This window comes from Meleagris gallopavo, chromosome 7 (genome assembly GCF_905368555.1).
Source record: "Meleagris gallopavo chromosome 7, MGAL_WU_HG_1.1, whole genome shotgun sequence".
NCBI lineage: Eukaryota > Metazoa > Chordata > Aves > Galliformes > Phasianidae > Meleagris > Meleagris gallopavo.
The window spans coordinates 1424081-1439487 of record NC_139410.1 but is presented as its reverse complement, the minus strand read 5'-3'; the positions used below and the strand labels follow the sequence as shown (position 1 = coordinate 1439487).

At 46.2% G+C, this 15407-nt stretch overlaps 1 protein-coding gene across 1 annotated transcript; it reads left to right on the top strand.

The window, feature by feature from the left end:
- Positions 1 to 6351: 6351 nt before the first annotated feature.
- NABP1 (nucleic acid binding protein 1) lies at positions 6352 to 14550 on the top strand. Its single transcript, XM_010713378.4, has 6 exons — positions 6352 to 6686; positions 6822 to 6960; positions 9966 to 10037; positions 11371 to 11443; positions 11678 to 11744; positions 13116 to 14550. The coding sequence occupies exons 1-6, from the start codon at positions 6596 to 6598 to the stop codon at positions 13301 to 13303; spliced, it is 630 nt and encodes a 209-aa protein (XP_010711680.1). The 5' UTR covers positions 6352 to 6595; the 3' UTR covers positions 13304 to 14550.
- The last annotated feature ends 857 nt before the right edge of the window (positions 14551 to 15407 follow it).

Here is a 15407-nt window from a genome sequence, read left to right as displayed (position 1 = left end):
AAAACCACATTGACCATGAGGTAATACCATCTCTACCAGGTCTGCCTTGCTCAGAGGAGCTCCTGGGGCCTTGAGCAAGAACTAAATCAGGCTTCCAAAAGTTAACCTGCTGGTAGGCGTGAGATGTCAGGAGGGAAGGAACTGGCTGGTTTGTGGCTGATGACGTGAGTTTGCAATCTGATGTCCTGTTTCACAGCCTTCACAGCAGGAATTTCTGTGTCATCAGGAGGAGCAGGAGTGCTCTTTTCCTCATAAGCGCAATGTCAGAGCAGCTTGGCTGTGTTACTCTGCAAAGCTGCAGTAAATCGGTTCCCACAGATCTCTTATTGCTATGAGTAAGACTTTTTTTTCCTACTTTTTTTTTTCTTCTCTCCATGATTTAAATATCATGAACTGGCTTGGTCTGTTTTAAATAGTACCTTCCCAGAAGTGATAAATCAGAAAGAACTGTTTGTATTACTCATGTATTTCATGTTCGTGTGTGGGTTTCAGGAGAAATTGCTTCCTTTGTTATCTCAGCTGGGCTGGAACATTGGTTTTACGTACGGTCATAACATGGAGGTGGAAATATAAAAGCTGTGGTACAAAACCACTTTGCGTTGCCACTGGCACTTGAAACATACTGTGTTGGCAGGTCTGACGAGCTGAAAAAAACACTTCTTATCTGCTGATCCATTTGGGACCAGGTGTATGGATCCTAGGTCTTCCTCTGAGTGCCTGAACAGTAGTGCTGTCATGCAAGACAGGGGAACCTGCAGTGACTGTTACGTACTTGTTAGTCGCTGATACAAAGCTGTGCTCCTCAAAGTACAACTACGGGTGCCACAGGGAGAAGGGAGAAAAATAAAAATTTGCTGTACTCTGGAGCAGCTTGATTCTGTTTTAGTCTGCAGAAGGCAGTTAGTCATTTTCTGTGAAGCACTTTGCCATGATGAGATCTGTTTATTTCGTGTAGGACTTGCTTTTTGCTGTTAGCACAGAGCTGAACAACTGAGGCTGTGCCTACACACTCACATCCCTAGCAGCACCAGTACTGTAGTGTTCTGCTTGCACAGAGGGCAGGGCTAGCATTCCCACACTGATTCAGTACAGCACCCCAGCATTGTGCCTCCCTTTTTTCCACCAGGTGTTACAGCCAAGTCTGACTCGGTAGCAAACCCAGATCTTATCAGGAAGACAGTGATCATACATGGATGGTGCTGGGAGGTCACAGAGGAGGAGTGGTGGCTGTCTGGGCAGGATACGTGTCCTAATGTCTTCATCCAGCTCCATGGCAAGGAGATTGAGATGTGGTTTCTCTGCCAAGGGAACTGATATCGGGAAGAAGATATATATATTCTTTTTCCTTCCTCTGATAGAAACTCTGCTGCTTATATTAAGGTTTGAGAAAGGTATAAGTAAGTTCATATTATTAATATCAAAAACTTTCACGAAAAAGCAGACACGTCTTCAGAAAAAAAAATTAAAAAAAAAAAACAAACCAAAACCCAAATCCCCATTAAAAAAAAAAAAAATCCAAACCAAATTAAATCTTCAAAGGCTCCTTCCTAATCATAAATCCCTTTTGAAGGCCATCATTAGATGATGCAAGCCAACGTTGAACTTCCAGTCCATGTGGAGCCGGCTGGCAGCCAGCATGGTATGGTGGGTCAGCAGAGAACAGCACTGAAAACCATTTCCAGGGCAGAAAAAGCCGAGATCCTCCTGGTCCTCAGGGCATGTGCGGCCGCAGACCACATCATGGGACTGCTCATGCAGGAATCACTCCCGGCAGAGAATGGCCCCGTAGAAGGCATTCAGAAAGCCGTTTGAAATGTTGCCTCCTTTGACTAAAACAGATGGAAAAGGGCTTGCCTTGCTGATAATTTAGGGGTTTCTGAGCCACAGCAGGCAGCTTCCCAGTGCTGGCTGCCCTACGTTGAGCCACATGTGTGTGCAGGATGTGACTCATCTCACTCCAGGGAAAATGGAGAGGCCTGTGCAAAGCTCTGTTCCCCACTCAAACTGCCATTTTGCCCTGACTTTAAGTATTTCTCTCTTGTATTAGCCAACCAGCCACGACAGTAATAGCTAGTTTAAGAGCTCACTGCACATTTTTGTTGATATGAAGCTTCCATCTTTTCACACAATTAACAGAAAACAAAAAACCACCACGAGTTACCGTACTCGTTTGGGTGCTTGTGACTGGGTTCCTCACAGACGCAGTGGGGTTATTCTGGCATGGCTGCAGTGCCCAAGTCTGACTTCCCACCAACTGCACTTGTTAAACCTTTTAAGTAAAAAGTTGTCTGATGAAGGAGCAAGGCTACGAGGTCTCCTTTTGCTATAGGACCTAAGAAAGAGTAACATTGAGCTTAGGGGGCCTCAAATCTTTGAGAGTTGTTGTACGTGGTCCGTTGGATCTTCAGGCAAAGGTGAGAAGGCATTAGCTCCTATGCTCTCCCTGTCTACTGTGCAGGGTAAATTAAAACCTAAATTCCTCTGGAATTTCCTCAGAGAAATCACGACCCCTCTGACCAAACATGGTGCGCTCAAGGTATCAGAGGTAAGATAATGTCAGAGGTAAGGTGGGTGAAAGGCAGCATTTTGGGGCTTCTGTGTACTGTAAAACACTGTGCACCAGCTCTTGCTGGCAGATTTTTTGCAGGAAGACCTACTCTGGGACTCCAGCAGCACTGCATACTGATCAACTGAAAGAAAAGGCTGTGTGTGTGGGGAGGAAGGTTGGACCAATTTCTCTGCTGGCGTAACTCCAGAGGGTGAAATCACAGCCCTACTGAGACGCATAGGATTTTTTGCTAAATATGCGATTGCTGAGAAATCTTTTAATAACTCAAGGCTGATTTTGCTTTGGATTAAAAGCTCCCTATAACCTTAGCTTACAAATACTCATATCTTGCACGCAGAATTGAATTCTTCAGGAAGCAAATGAGCTTGAAAATGAGTTTAGACGCATCAGTGGAACCCCTGCAGGAGAAATCCATTGAAGGCTGAATTTGGTTAATTGTGGTAAGACTGGCTGAATGGCACAGAGACATTCAAATCCCTGTGTGAAGGAAGGCTTCAGCTTTGACTGCAGCCACACACTTTACCAGACATCCCGGGAAGTACAGAAGTGCAGTTTTGGTGCTGTCTCTTGGTGTGACCCACTCATGCAGTCGGCACTCATTAACATTTTGAAAGATCAGCTTATTGCAGGAATCGTAGATACTGACAGTACATCTCTCTATTCCCATTGCATATTGCTGTCATGGCTTCTGGGCTTCGTTTTACGTCATCTTGTTGTTCTTGGGTATTTGGAAGCCTTCTGGAAACGCTTGTGCCTGAAGATACACCCGCATTAATGACCTCTGCGCTTCTTCTCTTTGAGGAAAACTGACTACACCTCCTGCAAGGAGGTCAGAAAGGGGGCTTTCACTGCCTGCAAATACAACTAGCTAGCCCTAAAAAACAAAGCAGGAAAGAAGATGACAGAAAAACAAAATAAATTAATAATAACTCTGGTTTCTTTATACATCATAAAGAAGCAGAGGATAAAATGCGGTTTGCTTTGCAGGTCGCCTTCACAGCAAATAGGAATCATTCAGTCGCTGCTGGATAATATCAAAGTCACTCTCATGGACTGACTACTGGAATGCTGATTAAAAAAATACCAGAAAGATTTTAAATGTTTCTTTGTGAGAGAGAGCGAAAGTGTTCATCAGTGGAAAATGAGACATCTTAACACTTTCTTAAAACGGACCTGGAAAAAACATGTATCTCCCTGACAATTAAAGAGAAGATGTCCAGTTCTGTCTTCCCAAGTCAGTCCCAGCCACTTACTCATACAGTGGAAATTTCTGACCTTGTCTTCGTACTCCTCGTGTCAAGCTTTGTGTTGCTTTATGCACTTGGCAGACAGGAAAACTTTTCACAGAAATCACAGAATTTTGAGTCAGTGGAGACTTCTGAGATGACCGAGTCCAACTGCTCCCAGGCAAGGAGAGCTACAGCAGGTTGCCAAGGACCATGCCCACTTGGTTTTGAATATATATTTCCATGAATGGAAACTTGACACCCTCTCGGAGCAACCTGTTCCAGTTTTTTGACCACCTTCACAGTAAAATTAAAGAAGAAATCTCAAATGTCTCAGTTTGAGCTTCTTGTCCTGTCTGCAGGCACTACTGAGGAAAGCCTGCTGCAATTCTGGACCTATTCTCCCCACGAACTGTATTACAAGCGGATCTTTGAAGAGGCCAAAGCTCTTTCTTCTGAAACCAAGGTTGCGGTTCTGCCTTTCACCCTGCGCCCTCCTCTTAGAATCCTGAACTCAGTCATCTCATGGTCACTGCCACCAAGGCTGACTCCACCTTCACATTCCCAACCAGTTCTTCTTCCTTGTTTTTAAGAATCATGTCTGGGACAGCACCTTTCGCCATCAGCTCCTTGACCCGTGCCACAAAGCTGTCACTGGTGCACTCTCCAGATTGCTTGAGCCCTGTTGTACCCAAGGTTCAGAAGTGAGGGTGGTTAAAGTCCCTCACGACAACTGGGGCCTGCAAATGGGAAGCTTCTTCCAGTTGTTTGAAGACTTCAGTGAGGGCACATATCTGTAACTGCACGTGGACTCCCAGCAGGTCCGAGGAAAACGACCAGAAGGAATAAGGGAAGGGAGCTGCTGATTAGCAACCTTATGAAATTCCTGCTGTCCCTTCCTTCTCCAGCACAAATGGGAGCTGGACAAGGCCTGTCACAAGAGGAGCTGGACCAAGAAGTCCAGACCGTCGGTCTCATTTACACATGAGAAATTCCAGCCCTTTCATCTTCTTCTACTGTCGTTGCTCCAGCTGGAAATACCAATACTGAGCTAATGTCAAATAGCTCCCTGCCAAAGAACAGCCTAAACTGTACAGCGGCACTCTCCATCCTAGCGCTCCTTTTCAAAGCCACACTTAACAATTTGGGCTTTCCCATTCTATTCTTTTAAGCTCAAATTCGTAGATGACAGCAGTTATGAAATGCTCGGCCATTCACTCTGCCACAGCAGAGCTCTGCTCCAACAAATGTTGTGCAATGCTTATCTGGAGCAGTCCTGCTGGGTGCAACTCAGTGCTCAGTGTAAAACATGTGGTGCATGCAACAATCGGAGAGGAAGGCGTATGAATGGTATGAACCATAGGATGATTTGCTTAAAGCCCACAAGAGCTTAGTAAAACATTTCTGTTCCAAATCCTTTAGCCGTGCAGAGGAGGGGATGAAAAATTCCCTTGGTGGCCTCTCCCCTGCCTGGTTTTGCAGCCCTCTTCCTGAAGAACCCCTGCTATGACTTGAATCTGATAATGCCAGCGCCTTCAGAGTGGTCATGAACAACTTTAATAGTCACTTGTGAAAGAGCTCAGACCAAACTCGTTTCCAAGACTGACAGTGTCTCTGTTAAACGTTAGACACAAATATTTTTATCTGTAGAACCGGTAACGTTTTTCCAAACAGAACATCACAGCGGCCAGTGGCTCTTACACCCACTGCACTGGCCACTGTTGGCAGAGCGCCGGCTGCCTTATTGCAAGGCAAACTGTTACTATCCAGGCACCCCCACAGAAGACTTTGATGAGCTCGAAGACAAGCAAGACGTTGGACTCTCCACAGGATGGACAGCTCTTGGGGCAAAAAGCTGTCTATGAAGGCTGAGGTACTACCCTGGTGACTGAGAAGTTGCCATCGCTTAATGTGACTCAGCTCGTCACCATGCTGAGTATTATCTCTCCACAGGGGCTCCTGGTAAGAGTTCAGGGTTTGTTTTTTTTTTGGTGCTGGACAGGATTTAAGCATGTGGCTTTGGCACAGAAAGGCTCCAAGCACGGTCCTGCAGAACTGGGGCCGATCAGCCCTCACACCAACCACCGGTGCTTTGTGGATACCAACGCCATCGTAATGGCGGCACAGCCCTCCCACACGCGTCCCATCCCCTCAGCGATGGAGGCCGGAGTACGCCGGGAGATGCCTTCAAGGAGCCCTCCGTGGTGCGACGCGTCACAACCAGACACTAGAACAGCCCGAGGAGGAGCCGAATCGCTTCCTAACACCGCCGTACTGCACAACCCACATTCGGGAGGTTGCAGGGCCGTTCCTGGCACAGAAGAGATCGACGGAGAGAAAGCGCAGCGTAATCACCGAACCCCGCCCGCTCGCGGAGCGCCCGGGCAGAGGGAAAATGGCGGCCGCGCGGACCAATCAGCGCGCGGCGCCGGCGCGCGCCCGCCCGTTGCCCAGTCCCCGCGCTCCGCGTCCGTCGGACGGTTCCATTCGGCAGCGCCCCCCCCGCCCTGCCCCTCGGGTAGTCGCGCCCGATCTCTATATAAAGGGGCGCGGAGCACATGCTCGCCTTAGTGCCGGCGGGAGCGGGAGGCGGGCGGTGTGCGTTACGTCTGTGGGGAGAGGGAGCGGTGGGGGAGTTGAGCGAGCCTCCCAGTGATTTCGCAGTCCCTCGGTGCCCGTGTCCCCGTCCCGTGTGAGGGCTGCCGGTGCCCCCGCCCGGCCCGGCTCTGCCGCCGCCGCCCCGCGGGATGCGGGCACGGCCCCGTCCCCCGCTAGCCCCGTCCCCCCCGCCGGCCGCAGCATGAGCGCGGCGAGCGATGCGTACGTCTTTATAAAAGACATAAAACCCGGACTGAAAAACTTAAATGTCGTCTTTATTGTGCTGGAGATCGGTAAGTGGCGGTCCCACGCCCCGCCCGGGCCGCCCACGTCCCGCGGAGCCGCGGCCTGGCCGCGCCGTGCCCCGCAGCGCGCTTCCCCCCTCCCTCTCTTCCTCTCTCCTTTCCACCCTCCCTTCCTTCCCGCAGGGCGCGTCACCAAGACCAAGGACGGGCACGAGGTGAGGTCCTGCAAGGTGGCCGACAAGACGGGCAGCATCACCATCTCCGTGTGGGACGAGATCGGCAGCCTCATCCAGCCGGGGGACATCATCCGCCTCACCAAAGGGTGCGTAGGGGCCTCGGGTCGCCGCCTGGCCCGGGGAGTTCTTTGTCACCGTACGAAGGCTCGGGGTTGGAAGCAGGCTTGTGTTCCGCGTGGGGAGCCGCGGCCCGCCCCGTTCGGGCTGGTTCCGTGCGCTGGGGCAGTCCGGGGGCCGTTTGCCAAATGAAAGCGGTCCGCTCCGGCCCGGGGCTGCCCAGCGCCAGCGTGTGCTCTGCTAGGTGGTGGGAGGGGCCTGCGCTTGTCACGGCGGCTGTGCTGGGGCCCGAAAGAGCTGTTCTCTGGAGCTCTTGTAATAGGGAGTGTGTGCGGCAGACGGCCCCCGTCTGTAAACGAAGCAGGGCAGGGAGAACCGTGTGCTTGTCTTTACAGCATGAACTGTACCCCGGCAGTCGGCTCTTCAACGAAAGGCAGGAATAGCGTCTCTAATGTAAAAAAGTTGCTTTTCGTTGCAGTGGATATAGCAGAAATGACAGGCATGGGAGAGTCTTCTCACGTTCACCGTAAGCCTGCACACTAGGGCTACACTGCTGAGCCTAAGTTTGGGTAGGTGCCAATTGATTTCTCACAGTAAAACCACCCATACCGTGCTTCATGGATGTGGCAAGGTAAACAAGCAAACAGAAAAAACCCCAGCAATTTAAAAATCCTTTTTCACTTCAGTTTACCAGTTACACAGTAGCAGTTGGTTTCATTTGAGTTCATGTTAGTTACTTTACTCTTCAAATATATTGCGCTGATACTTTCTGCCACAGGACTGCAGGAGATGGTGATACTACTGCACGTGTTAAGCTCCTTTTAATTTGTGCTTATGAAAAAAAATAATGAGAAGGTTACTTTGTGGAGCTGTTACCTGAAATCCTCCACTTGTTCATTTCAGTGTAGTTCCTGATTTTTAGAAAGAAACTGGATGACCCTTGCTGCCAAGCCTGCTTCTTCCTGTGCAGACTTTTTCTGTGAAACGGGCGGACTCCTTAGCAGAGGAGGTTCTGGGGAAGCCTGCTTGCGGGGAGAGCACGTGGCAGTGCTGGGGCACTGAAATGTGCAGAGCGAAACCAGGGCTCTGGGCCAGGATAGGGCCTCACGCATAGCTGACGTTGAAACAAGTTATGATTCTCCTTAGCAGCGTTTTCTGACAGTGGCTTGCTGCAGCTGCTCTAATAGTTCAGTGCTGCCAGTGGGAGGGTCATTGCATCTCTTCATGTTGAAAACTGAGTTTGGCTTGTAGGAATTAAATCTATGAGCTGACATCCACCATCTTTATAGGTGGTTAAGTCATGCCTTTGTTTACGTGAATTGCAAGCCTGCTTTAGACTGTGTAATTGCACAAGCTAAGTACATTCTAGTTTGGCTCTTCTATTTGAAAAATGCCTTTAAGCAGGCATATGGGGTTCTCTGAACGCATATTAAATTCAGTTTGGTTTCAGTGTGGGATGTTGCCATTGAAAGACAGGTAGATTTCAGCTCTGTTCAGTAGGGTAATCTGATTATTTCCAGTGCAAGCTGCTTATTCTTGCAAGTAGTAAAGCTTAGCTAGGCTTTATATGTAAATGTACCTTTCTTCTGCTGAGTTTCCAGCAGTTTTAGATGCATTTCTGTGCAAAAGCAGGCACCGTTGTTGTTTACCATCACTGGCTGATTAACTCATTTACAGGAAGCTGCTCCAGTTAGCGTTTCAAAATTCAAAGTTCTTGAGTTGAGTGTTGTAGGGCCAACTCTTTCTGTGGCAAAGCCCACATAGCTGGAATAATTCTGTGCTGGAGGGTATCAAGATTTGCTGAGTCTTGTCCCAGTAAATGTGTGCTTTGTTTTTCACTTGTTTCTATTTTCCTTTGTGCTCTGCATGAAGTCTATCCAGCTAACTAGTTATTAAAGGTGAAACACAGAGGGAACCATCTTTAAAGCGTAAGGTGGCACCACAAGCTGAAAAGCATGACTTGTGCTTCTAAGACAGGCTCCAAACCAACACGGCACTGTTTGTGCCGAACAGAGGTTACCATTGCACTGCTATTAGGGTCCTGTTCTGCCGGCGGGGCCCCTCCCTGGTGCTTCTGCTGGGGGCCCTGTGAATTGTTAAGGCAAAAGACAGGAGGAGAGCTCCTTATCTATATTGCGAAGATAGACCCGGAACATAAGGAAGTGGTGACTCCAGATTATCAGTGACTCCTGAAGGTGGAATGTGTGGGGCTTATGCTTCGTTTGCAGGAAGATCAACACGCCTGTACTCCTTTTAGGTCCCTAGCACTACATCCGGGCTTCCAGTGTGAATTTTGCCTTGTTATCCTTACGCGATGCCACTCTCTGAAAGGAACAACTCCACAGAAGGTTTTATATAAACCCGGATTTCAGTGCCTGGAGCCATTTGTCACTTGTGCTCTGTCCTGTGAATGTTTCTGCTATCCGAAAATGCTAATAGTGTATTTCTTTATGTCAGTTGGAGCACTGTGTTCAGACTTGTGCCTTAAAATGCTAAGGATCAGTACTGAAAAAGCCCTTCCTATTCTACATATTGCTAGTAAAATCTGTATTCTTCAGTGAACGAAGGTAATTCTTGAAAGTCTTGAATTCTTGAATGATCTTGAAGGTTTTTCCCAACCTTGGCCATTCTGTGATTCTTCCTGGCACTTACTAACAGGTAATGAATTGAGACTTGTCACTGAATGGTAACACGGGTCCTGCTTTTGGCAAAATGCCTTTTCTGCAGGAATGGGTCACAAGGTTTTCTCTAGCCGTGGAAAGAGCAAGTCTCAAAATAGTTGGCTGGCCTCCTGGAATTCCCGAGGGGTTCAGCTGAGCTTTCAGTAACTTTTGCTAGAGGTAAAATGTAAAGATGAAAATCTTTTAGTGCCTTAAAGTTGATAACACTTGAGGTCCCTGTGGCTTGTTTAGGGTGTTAATTCTGATATGAAGTACCTTTCAACCCTTGAAGATGTCATATTTCTACTTGATTTTTCAGCAATGGTGTTTCTCTTCGTCTAAGAGACTGCTTTGCTTGTCCTCTCTTTGGCCAGGTATGCATCTCTGTGGAAAGGGTGCTTGACACTTTACACGGGACGAGGAGGCGAGCTGCATAAAATCGGGGAGTAAGTATTGCACATCCATGTCGTGGTTTTATGTTCAGTTCTCAGCAGAGCATTGTGGTAAGTATAAGATGTGGTGGCTCTGAATACATAAATGCTAGGCCAGCAAAGCTGTGTTGTGTGGTGACAGATAGGTAGAATAAGGGTACTTGTGACGTGAGTTTCCACATTTGTTGCAGTGACTTCCAGTCCTCTCTGGTTAAGCGTGTTGAGGTAGATTAGCCTCTGCCATGGCACAGGTCTGGATTTTAAAGGTTAGGCGGTGATGGGATGGCATATAAATGACTAAGGACTTAGTCACTCAGCTTGAGTTACCATTCTGATGGAAGTCTTGTGTCTCTAATCATGCTTGAGAGAAGAATTACAAAAAAGGAAGACAAAGGTAACTTGAGTGAATCGTATCTAAACAGAAACAAGCCTCATTAAACTGTCTTTAAACAGTTTACTAAGTGAGATGGTGACTTTTTGTGGCTCAGAAGGAGTAAGGCGGTTGGCAGGCAACAGGTAAAATAGCAACAATTCTAAACAGAAGAGTACTTCTGTTGCTACACAGTGCTGCAGGAACCGTTGTAGTCATTGGAGAAGTAGTGCTATGGGATGGCCTCTTCTTAGATGAGGAATGATCTGTGCATTTTCTTAGTGCCAAGTCATTGCCTCAGTGTTAGCATCCAGAGGGGTTTTAAGTCTGACAGGTTGGCCTGAGGTGAGTCTTAGTCTAGATTCTGCCTCCCAGCGGGAGCTGTACTTTTGTTTAGCAACTGAGTTGTTTAATGATCCGAATCGGTATTCGTGCTATAATTTCTATGTGGTTACTAAGTTGGGCCTATTTGTTAAGAGTCCCCTTAAGTGGGAAAGGATGCTCTGAATTTTGTTCCTGTTTTGGGCTTTTCTGCATTATTATGGTAAGGGGGTGCTCATTGCATGGGAATGTGTGGGAGTATTTGTTTTCCCTAGATAACTAAGGCAGCCAAAGTCTGGGAGCAGGCTGGGTGGCTGTCTCAGGTGACCTTGTGACTGGGTGCTGGACGAAACTGCAGAGATGAGAGATGTGAGGGGAGCTCTTTGTTACATTTTGTTTTCTTCTGGCTGTTTTACTTGCTAGAGCAAACGTCTACTTTCCTCTGCTTGACAGAAATAGGTGTGACGGCTTCACCACAATCCTACACAGGGATCAAACAACTAGCAAGGCCTTTTAAAACCTACTGACTTTCTGAAGGAGAGGGCTCTGGATTAGTTCTTGGTGGTGGGATGTGTGGAAGAAACGTTCTTTGAGTAGCAGGGTTGAGAAATTTAAGAACAGTTTTAGAACTTGCCCATAATGGTAATTTCTCCTCAGGTTCTGCATGGTATACTCAGAAGTGCCGAACTTCAGTGAGCCCAACTCAGAACACATTGGACAGAACAAAATGGTATGTTAAACTTGTCTGAGACTTCCACCGTCAAGTGCTCTTTGTTACGAATACTGTGACTCGTCTGGAAAAATGGTCTTGAACTAATAAGTAGATTTAAGTCAATAACTGGAGTAACAGGTAACTTCTATATCAAGCTGCAATAAGAACACGGGAAGAAAATCAATCCCTTCATGTGAAATTACGAAAACTTCTCTGATCCGTGTTTTTTTTTTTTTTTATATCTCTCTGAAGGCACAAGGTGAACAGAATAATAGTTCTGCATCAAGTAATATGGGTTCTTGTACTTTCGGGCCACTGGGTAAGTCATCTTTCATTTTGTGGAAGTGTAAGTATGTCTATGAGAATGAAAAAAAGTTTATTTTAAGGTTCTGTTCTACTGTGTGGCAACCATGTACTACACTTCAAAGAGTCTTTTGAGTGGGGACTGAGCCTGCCAGCAGATAAACACAGACATTTCCAGAGTAATGGCTTTGGGGTTTGTCTCCGAGAAGAGGAAGAGATAGGAATATTCATGGTACCTGTACATATAAAGGGGTTTTACTAATTCTGGATTGTTTTGGTGCTTTTAAGGATTTTGACAGCACTTGAAATTCTGCTTATTAAATGGAGTAGAAGGTGACGTTTTGTTTAAACCACCTGAGATCTGGGCCTTAAAAATCTTGCCCATTACCGTGGTTTTCCTGCCAGGTTAGCTCCTCAAAATAGATACAAGTGGTGGTAATCTGAATTCTAATAACTGATCTGACTGTGGTTTTGTAATACAGTCTATTTAAATGTTAAAGCTTGAAGTTGCTTCCAAGTCGTGAGTGGGTGTAAGCTCAGAGGGAACCTTATTTGTGGCTGCCTACACAAAGCCCGGACTCGGTGCCTGGTGTCGTACAGCTAAACTCTGCTGATGGATGACTGCAAACTGATAAATAACCCACTGCTCCAAAGCTCTGTTTAACTTCTAAACAGTGACTGTCTGCTTCTTTCATAATGTGATTATCGTTTAATATTTTACTTCACTTAGGAGCCTTCTTTTCTTCTTTGAAAGCAAACGCTTCTGAGTAAAGAAGGGCAGTGCTTTCTTAGGCCAGTCTCTCGTTTTCCTGAATGAGCCAAGTGGCATTTAAACCAGTTGTTATGTAGGCACATCTTCAGAGGAGGTGATAACAAAACATGAACAGTGATGCTTAAGTATCCAATTCATGAGTACTTAGTGCTAGCTGACTTATTTCTGTGACTGGATCTCACTGGATAGCTTTCTATTCCTAAGTCTGGTAATGGGAAATAATGCAATAAGCTATGCACGGCCTGCTTTCCTTTTGCTTGTTTCTTTTTGATTTCTGCCCTGCTGTGTCTCTGGAATATCTTGGTGTGCTACCTACGAGCCAGTGTTTCTGAAAGCATCAGTCTAGTTTCATTAGGCTGCTATCTCTCCTGTGCAAAGAGTTGTCATGCAGGTACCTGTGGCCTGTCTTGCTTTAGTTGGAAGTGGATGGAAGGGATGGGGGAGAGAAGGTAAGTTGCAGGCTGGGGCCTTGGGAAAGCCAGAGAGGCTCTTTGTAGTGCTCGGGGTTTGTTGGTCGCTGCGGACTCTCTGTTCCCTGCTGTTAACTTGTGTGGGGAAACAGTGACTTCAGTCAATGGAACTTGTGATGACCTTTTTTTTTTTTGTCTTTTCTAGGAAATGGTTTACAAACTGGACCCGAATCGAGTGGATTTCCATTTACATATAATCACGGCCACTCTTACGCAAGTAGTGGGAGAGGCAATGGACGAGGACCTGTAAATCCAGCAACAGCTAATAGTGTTCAGCCTCTTCCTCCTGCTGTCAGTAATGGGAGGGACCCACGCAGAGCCTTTAAAAGATGACTATGCCAAATGTGGTTGTACAGCTTGCTTAAACTCTACACTCTACTTGAACACTTATTGCACTTTTATTTATGGTTAACTGTGAACCAGTTTGTCTTATTTTTTTTTTTCCTTTTTGGTCTATGGAGCAAACTTAATGTGATATTGTTGTTTTGCTTAGGGAAGCACAGGGAGTCTTCCCATAAATTAAAGGAGTAGGGAGAAAAGGTGGATAATAAAGAGGGTTGAGGGGTAATGGTTTGAAGAGTCTCAATTAAAACTCAGTACCTTATGTCAAGTGGAAGCAAATTTTGGTAACGTGTATGTATTTTTCTGTTTCTCTTGGTCAACCGTAGAGCCTTAAATGGTTTGTCATGTCCTGTGTGCACATACGTTGACTTCCAATAGAGTTTAGTGGGAGTACTTCGTATTGGAAGAGAAATGATGGAGAAGGGCAATGATGCCGTAGTGAACTAGGTGTCCTTAGAATGAGTTGAGCTTGCAAAAGCAGTAAGTATAAGGAAGTGATGTGGTCAGCACTTTGTGGTGCCTCCTAAATCAGAACTATTAACGCAGATAGAAGTTGAAGACCTCGGAAGTGTCTTGAGGCCTGACCTCTGATTCCAAAAGAACTTCTCAATACTTCTCAGTAATACACCATTATCAGTGTCAAGGAGAGCAACACTGATTATTTTTTGCTTTGGGTAGAAGCTTGGATACTCATTCTTGCTTTGCTTGGAATGTGACATCTAAATACAGGTAGCACTGTTCGTAGCTACTCCTGGTGTAGAAAGCTCAGAGCTGCTTTGACAGGACCCTGCATCTCCAGGAAAGAATGAGTTTCAGAAACTGTTCTCAAATGCTGCATTGCATCTCTCTTCAATGAGGCTGCCTACTTTTCCTTCATTCACTTTTCCAAATGAATTATACATAAGATCATGCTGGATGTGTTGATTGCAGAGGTACTGGCCAAGCACACAGCTGCAGTTCTGATGCTTTAAGCTTTTGTCCCTCTGTTTTATATGGAATACGAGTTATCCCTTAGAGAAATTAACCCCCACCCCAATCTTCCTGGGAGGGAAATAGCTGTGGTTTTATTTCTGTTATGACAAATGTTTTGAGTCTAGATATTAAGAGTTCTGTGCCATATTCCAGATCAGGTTTAAAATACAACTTTGAAGCTGAGATGTCATACTGGATTCATCTGTTTAACTCTTCTTATAGCTGACCTCTCAAATAAAAATTGCACTAACCATTTAAAAAACAAATCTAACTCTCTTTGTCAAGCCAAAAAGACTTTGTGACAAAATGCTATTTCTGAATTGCAAGTTGTCTCTGTCATCCTTGTTAGTTGAATATATCCCTAAATTATTGCTGTTTACAAGTTATGTTTGATATGTTTGGTACTCTATCAAGATGTGTTGACAGTTGCCTCTAAGGGGCAAAGGTTCTTTGCTTAATTCTGAAATACCAATCTGTCTTTTAAAAGCAGGTGGCAGCAGCAGCAAATATCTGAAGGGAGCTCTAGGGAGACTTGCGTGCTGTTTGTCTCCAGTTCAAGTGCTTTCCTGATGCCTGCTGCCAAATTTGTCTGGCGTACAGGGGAGGGTGACACGCCTCCTGAGGACACTCGCTGGTGCCGCTGCAGGACGACAGTGGTAACTTGTAAACCTTAAGCACGCCGTGAGTTCTGGGGAGGTGGTGTAAGGAAATGTGTAACTCAGGGACTTCAAATTGCTTATGTATTTAGAAAAATAAGACCTCGCATAGAGTATAGACGTGTGGAGGAGCTTTTATGTGGCGTTGCTTTAAGATGTTTGATATGCTTGTGAGAAGGAAGCCAGGAGGACTGCTAAACCTGTGAAGTACACGTGACGTGTTCCAAAGGTAAATGAGATGCGAATATGGTGTGAGAGCTGTGCTTTGCAGTCACAGCTGTAACTGTAGTAAGCGAGCAGTGCAATTGATAGCACGGTGGTGACTTTGTATTTGTTGGGATTTCTCAGTCGTGGATCTCTGCAATCCCGGTGATCTTGGTTTCTCTACGATAATAAAGAAGGTTGATTATAGTTCTGAACCCATTCTCGGTGTATGCTGAGGTACCTATCTGGTGTTTTCAGCTCTA

Bases quoted from the DNA above. Each gene is read 5' to 3' on its own strand.
- NABP1 (XM_010713378.4), top strand. From the start codon at position 6,596: ATGAGCGCGGCGAGCGATGCGTACGTCTTTATAAAAGACATAAAACCC. The intron at 6,961-9,965 runs GTGCGTAGGGGC...CTCTTTGGCCAG, and splicing joins ATCATCCGCCTCACCAAAGG to GTATGCATCTCTGTGGAAAG. The intron at 11,745-13,115 runs GTAAGTCATCTT...TGTCTTTTCTAG, and splicing joins TTGTACTTTCGGGCCACTGG to GAAATGGTTTACAAACTGGA.